This window comes from Podarcis melisellensis, assembly GCF_964234715.1.
Source record: "Podarcis melisellensis genome assembly, chromosome: 17".
Taxonomy (NCBI): domain Eukaryota; kingdom Metazoa; phylum Chordata; class Lepidosauria; order Squamata; family Lacertidae; genus Podarcis; species Podarcis melisellensis.
This window is the reverse complement of record NC_138534.1, coordinates 5,558,655-5,573,249: the sequence shown is the minus strand read 5'-3', so window position 1 is coordinate 5,573,249 and position 14,595 is coordinate 5,558,655. Positions and strand designations below refer to the sequence as shown.

The 14,595-nt window shown below is 50.2% G+C and overlaps 1 protein-coding gene across 2 annotated transcripts in view; it reads left to right on the top strand.

Moving 5' to 3' along the window:
- GRIPAP1 (GRIP1 associated protein 1) overlaps positions 1–12,603 on the top strand; it is a 62,856-nt gene extending 50,253 nt beyond the window's left edge. For both annotated transcript variants that reach the window (XM_081894001.1, XM_081894000.1), the window contains 2 exons: positions 4,920–5,074; positions 11,507–12,603. In XM_081894001.1, coding sequence (XP_081750127.1) covers positions 4,920–5,074; positions 11,507–11,599 — 248 coding nt within the window. In that variant the 3' untranslated portion in view covers positions 11,600–12,603. The remainder of the gene's footprint in view (positions 1–4,919; positions 5,075–11,506) is intronic.
- Positions 12,604–14,595: the final 1,992 nt, after the last annotated feature.

The following is a 14,595-nucleotide window of genomic DNA, read 5'->3' as shown; positions in this document are numbered from 1 at the left end:
AGACCCGAGGATGCTAAACACTGCTCTAGGCATTATTCCTAAAGCTTGTGAGAGCGGGCCAGGCTTGTGAACTCTGGGACCAGCCAGAGAAAAGTGGGCCTGATGTCAATGTACTTATCAGCTAGGAGGATGGAGGGGAGAGAGAAGCAGCAACACCAAGGGTGCCACAAACAAAATATCGGTGGTTTTCCATTCCCATTGTAAAAAAAAAGGGGGGGGGAAGCATTGACAATTAAATGTTTCCAACTTAGGTTAAAAAATGCTATTGAGAGATCCATGGAACAAACCAAACCAAAAGAAAAACGATTTGAGATTGAACAAGTGAGCAGTTTGGCAATGAGGCATACGATATATTGGGAATAGATAGATATATTGGGCCTGAATTATTCTGTTTCTGTGACACCTCTGCTTTAGTACAGCATGATGTCAGCCAAAATGCACATACAGGTCCTTTAAATATTTCATATCTCCATTGCAAAAAATCAAAAACAAATTGCGGGTGGTGTGGGAGAGAGATGATAACATCAGTGGGAAGAAAGGGCTTTTGCACTCAGAAGCCCTACACTGACCGACTTGAGCAGGAGGACTCAGAGGTTGCGGCCCCTACTGGACGGCAGGGGTGATTTTGAAGGTGGAGGAGCTGCCTGGGCTGTTGGAGGCGATGCAGGGATTTCACTCAGTGCTTTTAAGACATGCCTCGTCATTTGGATGCTGCTGCAGGTCTGCCCTCTTTATCAACAGCAGTTAAGCACAGCACAGAGGGAAGTTTTGGCAGGCAAGCGGCCCAAATGCTAATGCACCTGTTATCCTGCCCTAAAGAGCAGCTTCCTAGCTGTGGCAGACTTCATGCTCAGGTTGGCAGAACCTTCTGTTAGTTTAGACTGTTTTCAAGGTGGGCAAAAGGCTGAGTTTCCTCCCGCCTTTCAGTGAATGCTAACAGGCAGAGGTGGGCCTGTGTGGGGTTGCGGTAAACGACTTTTGCAGGCTGCAGAATTAGGATTTTTGTTGTTATTGTTTAACAGTGGAGAATTTTAATTTTTAAACTTGCCTGTACTCAGCCCTGGGGAAGGGCGCCACAGAGATCATAACTCATGTTGACAATAGTGCGCAAGGGACACCGGAGTGGTTGTGGTAGTCACTCAGGGTGAACCGAGGGGTGTCAGAGGCGATCCTGCGTACGAGTTGGGTTTGGTGGCGGGAGGAGCGGAGGCCGGGAGTCAGGATTCCTGGCTCCTTCCTGTCCTGTGTAAGGCAGGGGTGTTGCGGGGGTGAGCGACGCATGACGGCGCAGCCAAGAGATGGAAGGATTTCTGTCTTGAGAGACAGGCCGGCTGATGAGTGCTGAAGCTGCAGAGCAGGGAGAGCAGGTGGGATCGATCGAGTTGTCAGGGTTACTTTCGCTCAGCATCAGTCTGGGGAATCAAGGGAGCAAACTACAACGGACAGCTACTGGGGCAGCGGGGGGAGATGCCTGAAGAAAGAGCACAGGAATCCTGGTACTCAGCCGTAGCCTTTTCTCTACTACGCTTTAAAGTACCGTATTTTTCGCTCTATAAAACGCACCAGACCACAAGACGCACCTAGTTTTTGGAGAAAGAAAACAAGAAAAAAAAAAATTCTGAATCTCAGAAGCCAGAACAGCAAGAGGGATCCCTGCGCAGTGAAAGCAGCAATCCCTCTTGCTGTTCTGGCTTCTGGGATAGCTGCGCAGCCTGCATTCGCTCCATAAGACGCACACACATTTCCCCTTACTTTTTAGGAGGGAAAAAGTGAGTCTTATAGAGCAAAAAATACGGTACTTATTACAAAGCACCGAGGGTGCTACCATCTAAGCTCCGTCCTCACAGCTGCTTGGAATAGAGCTGTGTGCATAGAACCAGGGCTAGAATGGGAGTTGGTTGGAACTTTTGCACTCTAAAATAACCGGCCCCATAGGAAGGAGTAGAAGCGGGGTCAAACCCAGGGGTGATGGGTCAAGATGTGGAACCTAGAGGAATCCGGTGGACCAAGACAGAACCGGTATGGAACCCGGCAGGTTGTTGGGTGGAGATGGGCAGTAAATTCCAGGTTCTGGTTTCTTGAAACTCGGTACAGTGGTACCTCGGGTTAAGTACTTAATTCGTTCCAGAGGTCTGTTCTTAACCTGAAACTGTTCTTAATCTGAAGCACCACTTTAGCTAATGGGGCCTCCTGCTGCTGCTGCGCCGCCAGAGCACGATTTCTGTTCTCATCCTGAAGCAAAGTTCTTAACCCGAGGTACTATTTCTGGGTTAGCGAAGTCTGTAACCTGAAGCGTATGTAACCCGAGGTTCCACTGTACTGGTTAACTCACGGTTTTACCACGCAGCCTGGTTGACCACTTGGCATCCCTGGGCTCGACTCGATGATGTTGCATCTAGCCTGTGGCCATTCATTCCCTGATATCCCCGGACGTGTGGTCCCCAAGTGTGGTTACTCAGTGGTGAAGAGGGAGCACTCTGCACAAGCTCAGAGGAAACTCTTGCTAGTTCATCCAGATATCAGCTCTATTTTTTGAAAACAGGCTTCAAAGCGACGCATGTATGTGTGTTTGTACCTGGTCATAGCCTGTGCCCTGCTTGCTTGTTTGCCTAACCCCACCAGTCCAGGCAGTGGCTGTGATGTTAATGGGGGCCATTTCATCGTCATCCGTCTGATGAGCCTGCCTTCCCACTCACAGAAGTTGCAAAACAGCAGGAAGGCCTCTTGGCTGTTCCTTCTAGCATACGAGTTAAGAATCTCATTCAGTTCCTCTTCCGCAGTTTTTCTTTTCTGGTTGAAGCCAGTTTCTCGGGGTGGGGGCAGAGAGGATGGGTGGCTGCTGTTATCTGTTCCCCTGCTGTTTTGCTAATTTCGTGGCTGAGCAGGTTTCAGGGAAAGACCCCAAATTTATGTCAGCTCCCTAAGGAGATCAGAGCAGGCCCAGGCTCTGGAGAAGAGGGCAGTGAGCAATGGTTAGGGAGCAAGGGAGGAGATGGTTGTGGAGAGAGGCGTCTCAGCTGCAGGCTGCCAGTTCTGAAAGGAGGAGCAGGTGATGGGAGGAAAGTGGTGGATGTCACTGTTGTTGTTTTTAGTATACAGTGGTACCTCTGGTTGCGAACAGGATCCGTTCCGGAGTCCCGTTTGCAACCTGAACAGAACGCAACCCGTGTCTGCACATGAACGGGTTGCGATTCGCCGCTTCTGTGCATGTGTGTGGCGTCATTTTGCGCGTCTGCGCATGCGCGAGCGACGAAACCTGGAAGTAATCCTTTCCGGTACTTCCGGGTCGCTGTGGGACACAACCTGAAAAGACGTAACCTGAACCGAACGTAACAAGAGGTATGACTGTACTTAATGTAACACCCACTAGAGGAGAGGAGTGTGTGTTTGTTTTGCCCCTGGGGGAAAACGCTCATTGTTTTAGTGGTTTTTCTAGGCATGGGGACCTGCAAGCAAAGGTGAGATTGTTTCAGCAGAGCTCCCTCCCAACGCTCATTCAGAGCGAGGGATAGCATGGCCTGCTTTCACTCTGAATTGGCTTTTTAACATTGTCACATAAGCAAATCTGGCGCTGCAATTGCCTCGTGTCTCCCACATGATCCCTGGGATCGCTGAGAGGAGGAAGGGCCTAAGAAGTGAAAGGGAAAATTATTTTCCTCAAGGGTATCTCATGGTATTTGTTACTCCCCTTGGAGAAATGGCCAAGAAGCTCTCAAGGTAGCTTGCAGACAGTCATATGGAAACCCTGACAATAAAATAACTATAAAGCCAGCTCAGCAGCTTGGGGGAGAAGGCCAGCCAGTATCGACCTGAAACCGTGTTTGTTAATGCACTTCCTAGGAGTCTCCAGGGGAAAGAGCCCTGCAGAATGGCCTGGGAGACGTGGCTCCAGCGGGAGGTGGAATAGCTTGTCTTCTGTTTAGGAAGGGACCTGGGGCAAGACTGCTGTCTGAAAGTCCTGGGCGTGAAGTTTGTTGCATTTTGCATGTTATAGTGCTGGTGCTTCTGTCCTATTTTCCAGCATTTCCCTTTTTGCACTGCGCTACCGGTTGTGTTATGGAACTTTGGCTTTTCGGCAGTCCAGATTTCAAACGGTGGAAGAGAACTGTAGGCTGGGACGCCGCTCCACCTTTCATCACATGACATTACATGGTGAAATTCTCTGATTTGCAAGTGGAAATGGAGTTGCACGTGGATTTTTTTTTCCTGGGAACAATTAAAAATTAGCACTGAACTTCTGCTGGATTCCACCAGATTTCCTGACGTGACTTTTTGCAGTCTCTCTCTCCCTCTCTGATGTGCTAGACCCGTGTCCGATGCTGCTACTTCAGACTGGTGTTGGGGAGAAGTACGGTACATTTTCTACACAAGTCCCCTCCGTATCATACGTTTAATATCCAATCACTTTCAATAGTCATGGCTTCTGTCAAAGAATCCTGGGAACTGTAGTTTCTCAAATGAGCTGAAAGCTGTTAGGAGAGACCCCTCTTTCCCTCACAGAGCTACAATTCCCAGTGTGGTGTAACAAGCAACCTCCCTTCCCAAGGGGAATAAGGGTCTCCTAACAACTCAGCACCCTTAAGGAACTACAGTTCCCAGGATGCTTTGTGGGGAAGCCATGACTGCTTACAGTTTTATGATACTTCTTTAAATGTATGGTGCAGATGGGGCTATAGAAAGGTAGTTGTCAAGGAGCAGGATTCTAGCAGAATCCTGACATGCTAGCTTTCTGTGTACAGAGAATTGTTTTCAGGTTAAGGAGCACCTAGTCGTGTGAGGCCCCCTTTTGCTCTCACAAATGGTACATCCCTGACAGAGGTTTGTCTCTCCCCCCTGAGAACTAAGTTTGAGATGCCCATCAAACCACAACACTCTCTCTCTCTCTCTCTCCTCTCTTCCCCTCTGCCCAATTCTGACAGACGTGTCGGGGGCCCACGGGCAAGTCGACCGCAGCAGCCTGAGCAGCGTCTTGCGAGACCTGGTGAAGCCGGGAGATGAGAATGTGCGGGAGATGAACAAGAAGCTTCAGAACATGCTGGAGGAGCAGCTGACCAAAAACATGCACTTGCAGAAGGTTTGTGGGCGCAGTCTTGGGGATCGCGGGTGAGGTGTGTGCCTGGGGAGGGCGTTATCTGAGGGCGTTAGAGATGGGAGCCGGTTCCAGGAGAACGGCAGAGCCAAGAGAAGACAGCAGAGCAACAGCCAGCCCTGAACCCCGCTCCCTGGTCCCAATTGAAAGTGGACATTAACATAGTCCAGATAGATCTCATCTTTCATGGGGTTACGTTCCAGGCTAGCATGCAAAGCCAGAAAAACAAAACAAAAACCCCGACAACTGAGCAAATCACCCAAACACTCCTCTGATGACTCTCCAACCTCCTCCACAACTCTCTCCATGCACCTCCAAAATTCTCTGCAACTTCTTCTGCTCCACCAACTCTCCAGCCACACCCAAATGCTCTCCCAGTGGTCGATGGGTTTGCCGGTCATCCCCCCCTTCCTCTTCCCCTCCTTCCCCTTTGTGTTTATGTATTTATTTTTCACCATTCCACGTAAAGCTGCAGTCACGTCAAGGAAACCAGCGATCTACCTGTATAGGATCATGGGCACATTTCTGAACACACATCAGCCTGGATACAGAGTGTGGTGCTGATAACGCCAAGGTTGCAGGTTCAATCCCTGTATGGGACAGCTGCCTGTTCCTGCATTTCAGGGGGTTGGACTAGATGATCCTTGGGGTCCCAGCTCTGCAATTCTATGATTCTATGTGGTTAAAAGTGTTCCTAGTCTATATATGTAGCGCATACACACAACAATGCATGGGAGAACGTTAGAAGTCCTAGCAAACTTTTTGGAGGGGCAGAAAGCATGCCGTTATGCGGCTGCTACTTGCAGTCTGGAATGGCACAGTCCTGGAGCAGTTTTACCATAGGATGAGGGTCCTTCCGAGGAGGAGCAGAGAGTTCCTAGAGGAGGTACCAGCTCATCCGACTCAGTTCCCCCACATGCGGCATCAACTGGGTTCTGTGCTCTCATCCGGCTGGGTGAATCGACAGCACTGCTCAGCGCTGGGGCCACACTTGCTCCTGCAGGCTCTTCTTGTGTTCTTGGAGAGACTTTGCCCCTAGATCTGTTGTTATTGTTTTGTTGTTTTTGTTTTAACTATTCACCTGTGCTTTTACCTTGTATTTTATCCTGTGAACCACCCTGGGGTCTTGTGATGAAAAGCAGTATATTATTATTATAATCATCATTTTTTAATCATCATTTTTAATTTGTATACCGTATTTCTATCTTACAATACTCAAGGCTGCTTACAAGCTGAAGAAACCGAAAACGTACATCTTATCACAATCTAATGCAAAAGAAATATGTGACAATAAAACATAACTTTAAAATACGTAACCTATATCAAAAAAGTAACGTTCAACAATCACTAGAATAGTATTGAATAGTAATAATAATAACAACGTATAAAAGTTAAACAGAAATCCACTCAGCAGTTGCAATAAATAATTTCTAAACTATAATCAATAAAACAACGGCAAACCGCAGTACATAAAATAATACAATACAAACAGAGAGGCAGAGGCTAGAGGGTGGAGCAAGGCAGGTGGAAGGGAGGGCTTGCCTGACGAAGTCTCTCCCCTCACAGTACTTCTTCTTATTATTAGACTATTCCTTGCGTGGAAAAGGAACTCTGCACATGCTCAGAAGCACACAACCTGAGGGAGTAGGGTTTTTTGGGTATCCCCCCCAAAAAAACCCAATTGGCACATGTAAATTGCATGGGGTCAAGAGAGGAAGCCTTATTGGAGTACCTAGCTCCCCAGGGACTGACAGGGACAGAAATGGGTTGGGTGGGGCAAATGCTCCAGGGAGGGACCCCAGCAAATAGCAGCAGAAGGTGGGGTCCGTGGGAGGAGAGTCCTGCTGCATCTTATCAGGGACATGCAACTGCAAAATGGAGGCAGTAAGGACTTGGGGTGGTTCCAGACCAGGGGTCTGCAAGGTTTACCTTGCCTGGGCTGCTTCACTCCTGCGGAGATCAATCTGTGGGCAGGCACCGTGGAAGCGAGTCCCTGCTCCGCACTGCGCCAGGGACTCGCCGAGCGGGCAGCTCGGTTGAGGGGCGGCTTGTGGGCTGTTTAGACGACCCCTGTGGACCGCTTGTGGGCCGCAGGTTGCCTACCCCTGTTCCAGAGAGATTGCAAGCAGGGTGGCAAAGGGGCCAGCTTGGAGGTTGCCATCACAGCGAACCAGCCGCAGGGGCCCAGGGCCCTTCCCCACAAGCCAGCTTTCGTCCCACCCCTGATTTCACACGCAACTTCAGGCGTGGGGCTGGTACATGTACCCAGTTGGTAAGGAACAACTGAGAGCTGAAAGCGAGCAGCGGAAGGGGGAGCATCTCCACAGCTGCAGGAGATGGGGAGATATTTTCCCCGGCAAATAAGGGCAGCTGGCAGCTCCTGGGACGCTGGCATCTTTTCCGGGTGCTCCTGCCGTGAGTCCACAGGGGCCGGGCTCCCGCAGCTGCCCTCCCGCTGCCTCTCTCCATCCTCCTGGTCTTGGGATGCAGGTCAAGGTGACTGCGAGGGGAACCGAGGAAGCCAGCGGGAGCCTGGCTCCTGGCACCGAGCGGCAGCTGAGGGAGTAGCAGGTTTCCCTCCCCATTATGAGCCGTGGTGACCTTGAGCTGCAGAGGAGCAGCTGCCGCCACCGCCGCTTCCTTGTGCCAGAGATCTGCTGGGGCTGGAGCCGCCTCTCTCTCCCCGTGTCACAAATGAGTGACCACCCAAAGCCAGAGAGGGAGGCTGCCTCTGGGGCTGAGCAGTCAAACAGAACAGGATAGGGTGCGCAGGGCAGAAATTGTCCCCGCAGCCTTGAATGGGGACGGGTGGGGGGTCCGTTCTGGCATGGCAGCGGGGGTGCTGTGTCCTGGGTCTTGCCCTTCTTTGCCCCTCCTCACCCCGGGAAGATGCAGAGGGGTGGGGGAGAGAAGAAGAGGATGCTAGTGCCCTCCCCAGCCCTTGTGCTCGGAGAGCCGAAAATGCTCAGATCCTTGAAAAGGGGCAGTGAGAGCCTGGGCACAAGACCTGGCCACTCAGAACCCCACCTAAGGATGAGGAGCATCTTATACAGTGGTACCTTGGGTTACAGACGCTTCAGGTTACAGACTCTGCTAACCCAGAAACAGTACCTCGGGTTAAGAACTTTGCTTCAGGATGAGAACAGAAATCGCGCAGCGGTGGCAGTGGGAGGCCCCATTAGCTAAAGTGGTACCTCAGGTTAAGAACAGTTTCGGGTTCAGAACAAAATGAATTAAGTACTTAACCTGAGGTACCACTGTATTTAAAATGCATCTCTGGGTTATTTGTGGGGCAAAGGAATTCGTTCATTCCCCCCCCCAATAGTCCGGCCCCCCACAAGGTCTGGAGTGGCCCCCTGCTGGAAAAGTTTGCTGACCCCTGGCTAGCCTTTCTCCCTAGCATATTATTTTTTGATGAGCAGGGAGGGGATTTTGGGGCGGTGATAAGGAATATGGAATTAAGTACTTAAGCCCAGGTACCACTGTATAGGATATATTCTGAGCATATGCAAAGGGTTTTCTCCCCACTCCACTGTATTCTTCCCTTTGGAAAGCTTGCAGCAGCTTATTGCAGGGGGTGGGATTCATGGGAAATATGTCTTCCAATGCACCCCTATCAGCCACGAGAGCTAAGTGAACCCTCCATATTCAGAGGCAGTGTACCTCCAAATACCAGTTGATGGGGACATAGCAGCGGGCGGACGTCAGTCTCCCTGCCATGCTCTTAAAAGTTTCTCAGAAGCATCTGGCTGGCGGCTGCTTAGCAATCAGGGCTGGGTAGACCTTAAGCCTGATCCTGCAAGGCCGTTCATGTGCTCACCTGTTTTAATCACCAGTGCTCACCAACACAGGCTACAGGGAGAGGCGAGAGGGAGCCCGCCCCAACAAAAGACTTTGCAGCATATTGGCCTCCCCCCCCCACCCTTTCCTTTTTCAATATTAACTTGATGTAGAATCTGATCCTTCCAACGTCCTAATGGAGCAAGGGGACGAAAGAGTGATGTCAGCGGAAAGAGGCGGCTATTTATAGCTGCATCTGAGTGGGGAGGGGTGGGGGGGAGCGGAGCTGCTTCAGAGGACGGACTGTCAAGGTTGGGGCTGCAAAGGAGCGGTCAGTGCAGCGGGGGGGGGGCAGAGGGAGGATGCTGTCTTGGAGACAGGGTGGGCGTGTTGCAGGGGGTGCAAATCCACAGATAATGTAGTGCTGGGGAGGAGGGGTTTGGGGCAGGTTAAGGTGTGTGGGCGACCTGAGTGGGGGCCTCTAGGGGGCGCTGTGCAGCCAGAAATACTGCAGGTGGTGTGGTAGGAAGAGGCACTGGTCAGAAGGAGCCTTTGGGGGGGGGCATGCTGTAGCCGAGGGAGCGTGGTCTGAGAGGTGGCACGTGGCTTGCATCCAAGAGGACCCTTTCGCTATCGAAATCCACACTTGGTTCGTTCTCTCTCTGCCTCTTTTATTGATTGTGATTGGTTCTTTATCTCATGATTTTAAGAAACAGTTTCCCTCTGAACTCAAGCCCAATGGTGATCAATAAGCAATTTTTAACTGCATAATCCCATAATGAAGTTATATATTTATAAGGTTTTAATGCTGGCTCTGGTCACAAGTCATCTCATTGATGTATGTCAATAGGCACAGCCTGAGAAGGGTGTCCTGTTCGGATCTGGTGTTTCTTCTTAGCTGCATCTTTTCCCAATTCAGTGGTACCTCTGGATGCAAACGGGATCCGTTCCGGAGCCCCGTTCGCATCCTGAACATAGCTGCCAACTTTTCCCTTTTCTTGCGAGGAATCCTATTCAGAATAAGGGAATTTCCCTTTAAAAAAAGGGAAACGTTGACAGCTATGATCCTGAAGTGAACACAATAGGCGTCTGCGCATGTCGCGATTCGCCGCTTCCTCGCATGCGCATGACATCATTTTGAGCGTCTGCACGAGTGGCAAAACCCGGAAGTAACGCGCTCTGTTACTTCTGGGTCGCCGCGGAGCGCAACTAGAAAACACTCAACCTGAAGCTACTTCAACCCGAGGTATGACTATGGGGCAGGGGACTGAAGCATTGCATTCCCTTCCTTTCCCAAACTCAGATTTGTGCCTGTGGCTTCTGCCTGTGCCTCTGTTGTCGGGGTTGCCAACTTACTGCTTTGGAAAAAAAGACTCTCCCCGCCCCCCCGCCGTCCCCGAAGAAGACAAAGAGAGCTAAGGCAGTAGTGTCTCAGAGGCAAGCCAGAACTTGATGGACCAGAAGCAGGGCTTGAAGAAAACTGGCCGGCCAGGGTGGAGCCTGGCAGAACACAGAACCGTAGAATTGGAAGGGGCTGCGGGGGTCATCTGGTCCAAACCCCCTGCATGCAGGAACCTTTTGCCCAACATGGGGCTTGAATCCATGATCCCGAGCAGAGCCAGGCAGAGGCCCGGGCCAGGTAGATAATGTGCCCCCCTTTTTTACCCTGGGGATAACTGAAGTCTTATAGATAAGTAAGTATATAAATAATTTTCACAAAAGTTATGCTGACAAATAATTTTATTTCAAGGCTTGAACAGTATCTGCATATAAAGGAAAAATGGAAAATATAAATATACAATAGTGCTTTTTTAAAATACCGTATTTTTTGCTCTATAAGACTCACTTTTTCCTTCCTAAAAAGTAAGGGGAAATGTGTGTGCGTCTTATGGACCGAATGCAGGCTGCGCAGCTATCCCAGAAGCCAGAACAGCAAGAGGGATTGCTGCTTTCACTGCGCAGTGATCCCTCTTGCTGTTCTGGCTTCTGAGATTCAGAATATTTTTTTTCTTGTTTTCCTCCTCCAAAAACTAGGTGCGTCTTGTGGTCTGGTGCATCTTATAGAGCGAAAAATACGGTACATAGGGAAAAGGATTATTTTAAGTATTTACATTTAAAAATGCTTTCCTAGCTTTCTTTTCTGTGAATTCTTGAATTACGTAGGAAAAATCAATCAACGTCGCCTTATCGTGGTTTATGTTTATCATTGCTAAACCATTTAGGCGTTCTTGAGCCAATGTTGATCGAAAGAAAGACTTACCGGTAATTCGTTTTAATATCTCGAAACTTCTCCCATTGGAGGCCACCGTAGCGGGTAATGATAAGAAAATGCGTCATGCAATTAGAAAATTTGGGAAAGCGTTTTCCAAATTCAAGTTTAGTATTTGATCGGCAATTTCTTTCGGTGACTGAGGCCCCCTTTGGAATCGGAGGCCCGGCCCATATGCCCCCCCCCCCCGTCTGGGCCTGATCTTGAGATTAAAAGTTTTACCAGGTAGCTGCAAACTTCGACCATTAACCTGAGTAGGGGCAGAGTGTGAATATGGGCAGGGTTTGTCCTGTGGGAGATGATGGCACCATCTTCCCGTGGGCTCAGCTGACCTGCTTCTTCCCCTTCCTTTCTTTCTCCCTCACTAGGATTTGGAAGTGCTCTCCCAGGAGATTGTCCGCCTCAGCAAGGAGTGTGTTCCGTCCCCTGACGCTGAGCCTGCCCTGGATGACGCCGTCTGAGCTCAGTCCCGTCCTGTGATGCCCATCCTTCACTTTGCCCTCGACTGCACTGCTGGCACGGGAGAGGGCGTGGTTATTGGCGCCTTCTGCCTCCCTCCCAATGGGTCAATTCTCTTAACCTTGTTTTGTTTTAGGGAGGTGTTCAGTCCTCTCCAGCTAGCTGTCTTTCCCCGTCTCGGCGCCAACAAACAAGTCTGCCCTTTAACCGCCTCCCAACTCAGGCCTCCCCACTCCCTGCCCTGAAACGGATTTGTTTCTCCTAAGTAACACACACACTGACTATCCTCTATCTGCTTCTCTTCAAGGCTGTAAATGCTGGCCCTTTAAGAAGCACTGGTTGAGGTGGCCTTCCTGCAGCAGCACTCCTTGTGGGCTGGAGGGCAAACTGCAGCTTGGTTCTTAAAGTTGACCCGGGGTGGGGTGGGATGCTGTGAACAGAGGGGAATAACAGAGGAGCTGCAAAGCAGAATGGGAGGTATTCCTGCCATGGTAAACAGCCATTTCAAGCACCGCTCTTGAAATACTATTGCTCTAGGGATGTTTAACTTTCTCCCAAGCCTCTCTGCCTGCTTCTGACTCTTCAAGCTACGTCTCTGAATCCTACCTTCCTGATTCATTCATACCACCTCCTTCCCCTGTTGTCCCATCACCTTGCATGCTCAGTCAGTCCTGAATCTTATTCTGCCCCAGCTCTGTCCAACTGTTGCTGCTGTTAATAAAAAAGGTAAAATATTATAGATAAATAAATATAAATATATATATAGATATATATATATATTTGTGCTGATTCCCTCCCTCTGGGTGGGACTTGACCCAAGCGGAGCAAAACCCTTGTGTCTCCAGGAGGGGGGACTCTTGGGGCTCATTCAAGGTTCCAGCTGCACTTTTTTTTCTCCTGTTGGGTGAGGGTAGCGTGTGTGTTTTATTTAACGTATCAATGACTTGTACAAGGCTGTAATTGTTGAGCAACTGATAATGCAAACAATGATTTTTGACTGGCTTCAGCTCTGTGTGTTGTTCTTGTTTTGAGGAGGGGGGGTGAAATGGGGCTGAGCTCTCTTTCTATGCCTGAGTCAGTTGCTTCCAGAACGCTGGATTCATGGTAAGGGGGGGGGCTGTTCCAATGGCGCTTGACATGCTGTGTTTGCTGGTGTGGCATCGACACCTGAGCTAAGTCCACCCTGCTCTCTCTTTTAAGAGGTTAGACCAGAGTCAGATCCCCTCTCCGCTCATCCCCTGCAAATCTTCACTTGCTGGCCCTGCAGTGGATCCTTACTACTGGGAAGAGGCAAGTGGGTGCCATTCGTAGACTTGAGAAGGGTGTTGTTGTTGGCTATTTGCAGTATGGTAGCGCTGCAGAGAGCTTGCTGGGGAGACCATGCATTAAAAAGGGACTCAAAAATAACTTAAACAAGGTGTGCTGGTCCAGGGGGGAGGTTACCGTGGGACGAGGTCCAGGACCTGAGTTGAGGGTCAGCAGACAGTCCTCCACGGGCGAAGTAGGGTCCACAGCGAGAAGCTGGGAAGGACAGGAACTCTGGGGGAACAGGACTGGGTGCTGGCCAAAACAGCTCTTCGACGACATTGCTCCTGCAACCTGGGACTGGGCTGACTGGCCTTTATCTTCTCTGAGGCCAGGGGTGGTCCCGGCCCCCAGGAGACCCACCTCTCCTGGCCTTAAGGCGAGCACCCCTCCTGGGAGAAACCAGTTCCCTTCGCCTCTCTGCCCTGAGCCTCTGCAGTTCAGCAGAGGCTGAAGGGTTACTGGGCCCAGGGGGAGACTCACCTGTAGGCACTGAGTCCTCAACCACCTCCGGAGCCAGAGTGGATTCACCTGGTGCCTGCTCCTGAGGATCTGGCACAGGTGTAGGCACTTCAGAATCAAGGCCCTGCCCCAGCTCAGCCAGCCCTGGAGGCGGGGACTCGTGTGCAGGCTGGGATTCCTCCGGTTCAGCCTCTGAATCGGATTCCCAGGCCATCACACAAGGTTTTAATAAGAAAAACAAAAACTCCTTATACACTAAATACATCAACAACAAACCAGACCCAACCACCAACCCATCCCCCAGGGTAATGGGAGAGCTAGGTGCTGCTCCTTATATACTACACCCAATTGCTGACACAGCTTAATCAATACAACTCAGCAGCACCTGCTATGTTTCACAGCCGTAAAGCTGGGTCTCGTTATTTTGCTCTGGCCCCTTAAAGACATACACATTGGGTGGAACAATGATGAACCGTTACATTTAAAGAAACCATTCAACAGTGTTGGTGCTGACCTTTAAAGCCCTAAACGGCCTCGGCCCAGTATACCTGAAGGAGCGTCTCCATCCCCATTGTTCTGCCCGGACGCTGAGGTCCAGCGCTGAGGGCCTTCTGGCGGTTCCCTCATTGCGAGAAGCAAAGCTACAGGGAACCAGGCAGAGGGCCTTTTCGGTAGTGGCGCCCGCCCTGTGGAATGCCCTCCCATCAGATGTCAAAACAATAAACAACTACCTGACATTCAGAAGACATCTTAAGGCAGCCCTGTTCAGGCAAGTTTTTAATGTATGATATTTTAGTGTTTTCTGGTTTCTATGGAAGCCGCCCAGAGTTGCTGGGGAAACCCAGCCAGATGGGCGGGGTACAAATAATAAATTCTTATTCTTATTATTATTATTATTAACAGTTGTGGGGACTTAAGGCACATCACCAAAGTAAAGTGACCCTGGTTCTTCCCCATCCTGGTGTTATAAGAAAAAGCTGCTCCTTTATCCCTTATGGGGTATCCAAGAGCCCGTATAGAGTCCTTATGTAGGTTTTCTGTCGGTAGGAGAAAATATCAGAGGCCAACCAGAGAATATTGAGAAGCAAAGCAGATAGTAAGCCTGATCATTATTAAACTGTTTCAACAGGGTCCCCCGCTCACCCCACGCAGGGAGGGAGGAGATGAACCCTGAACATTGGTGTGCAAGCTCTTCTATAGACTTTTGAAATTGCCTACCCTGTAGCTCAAG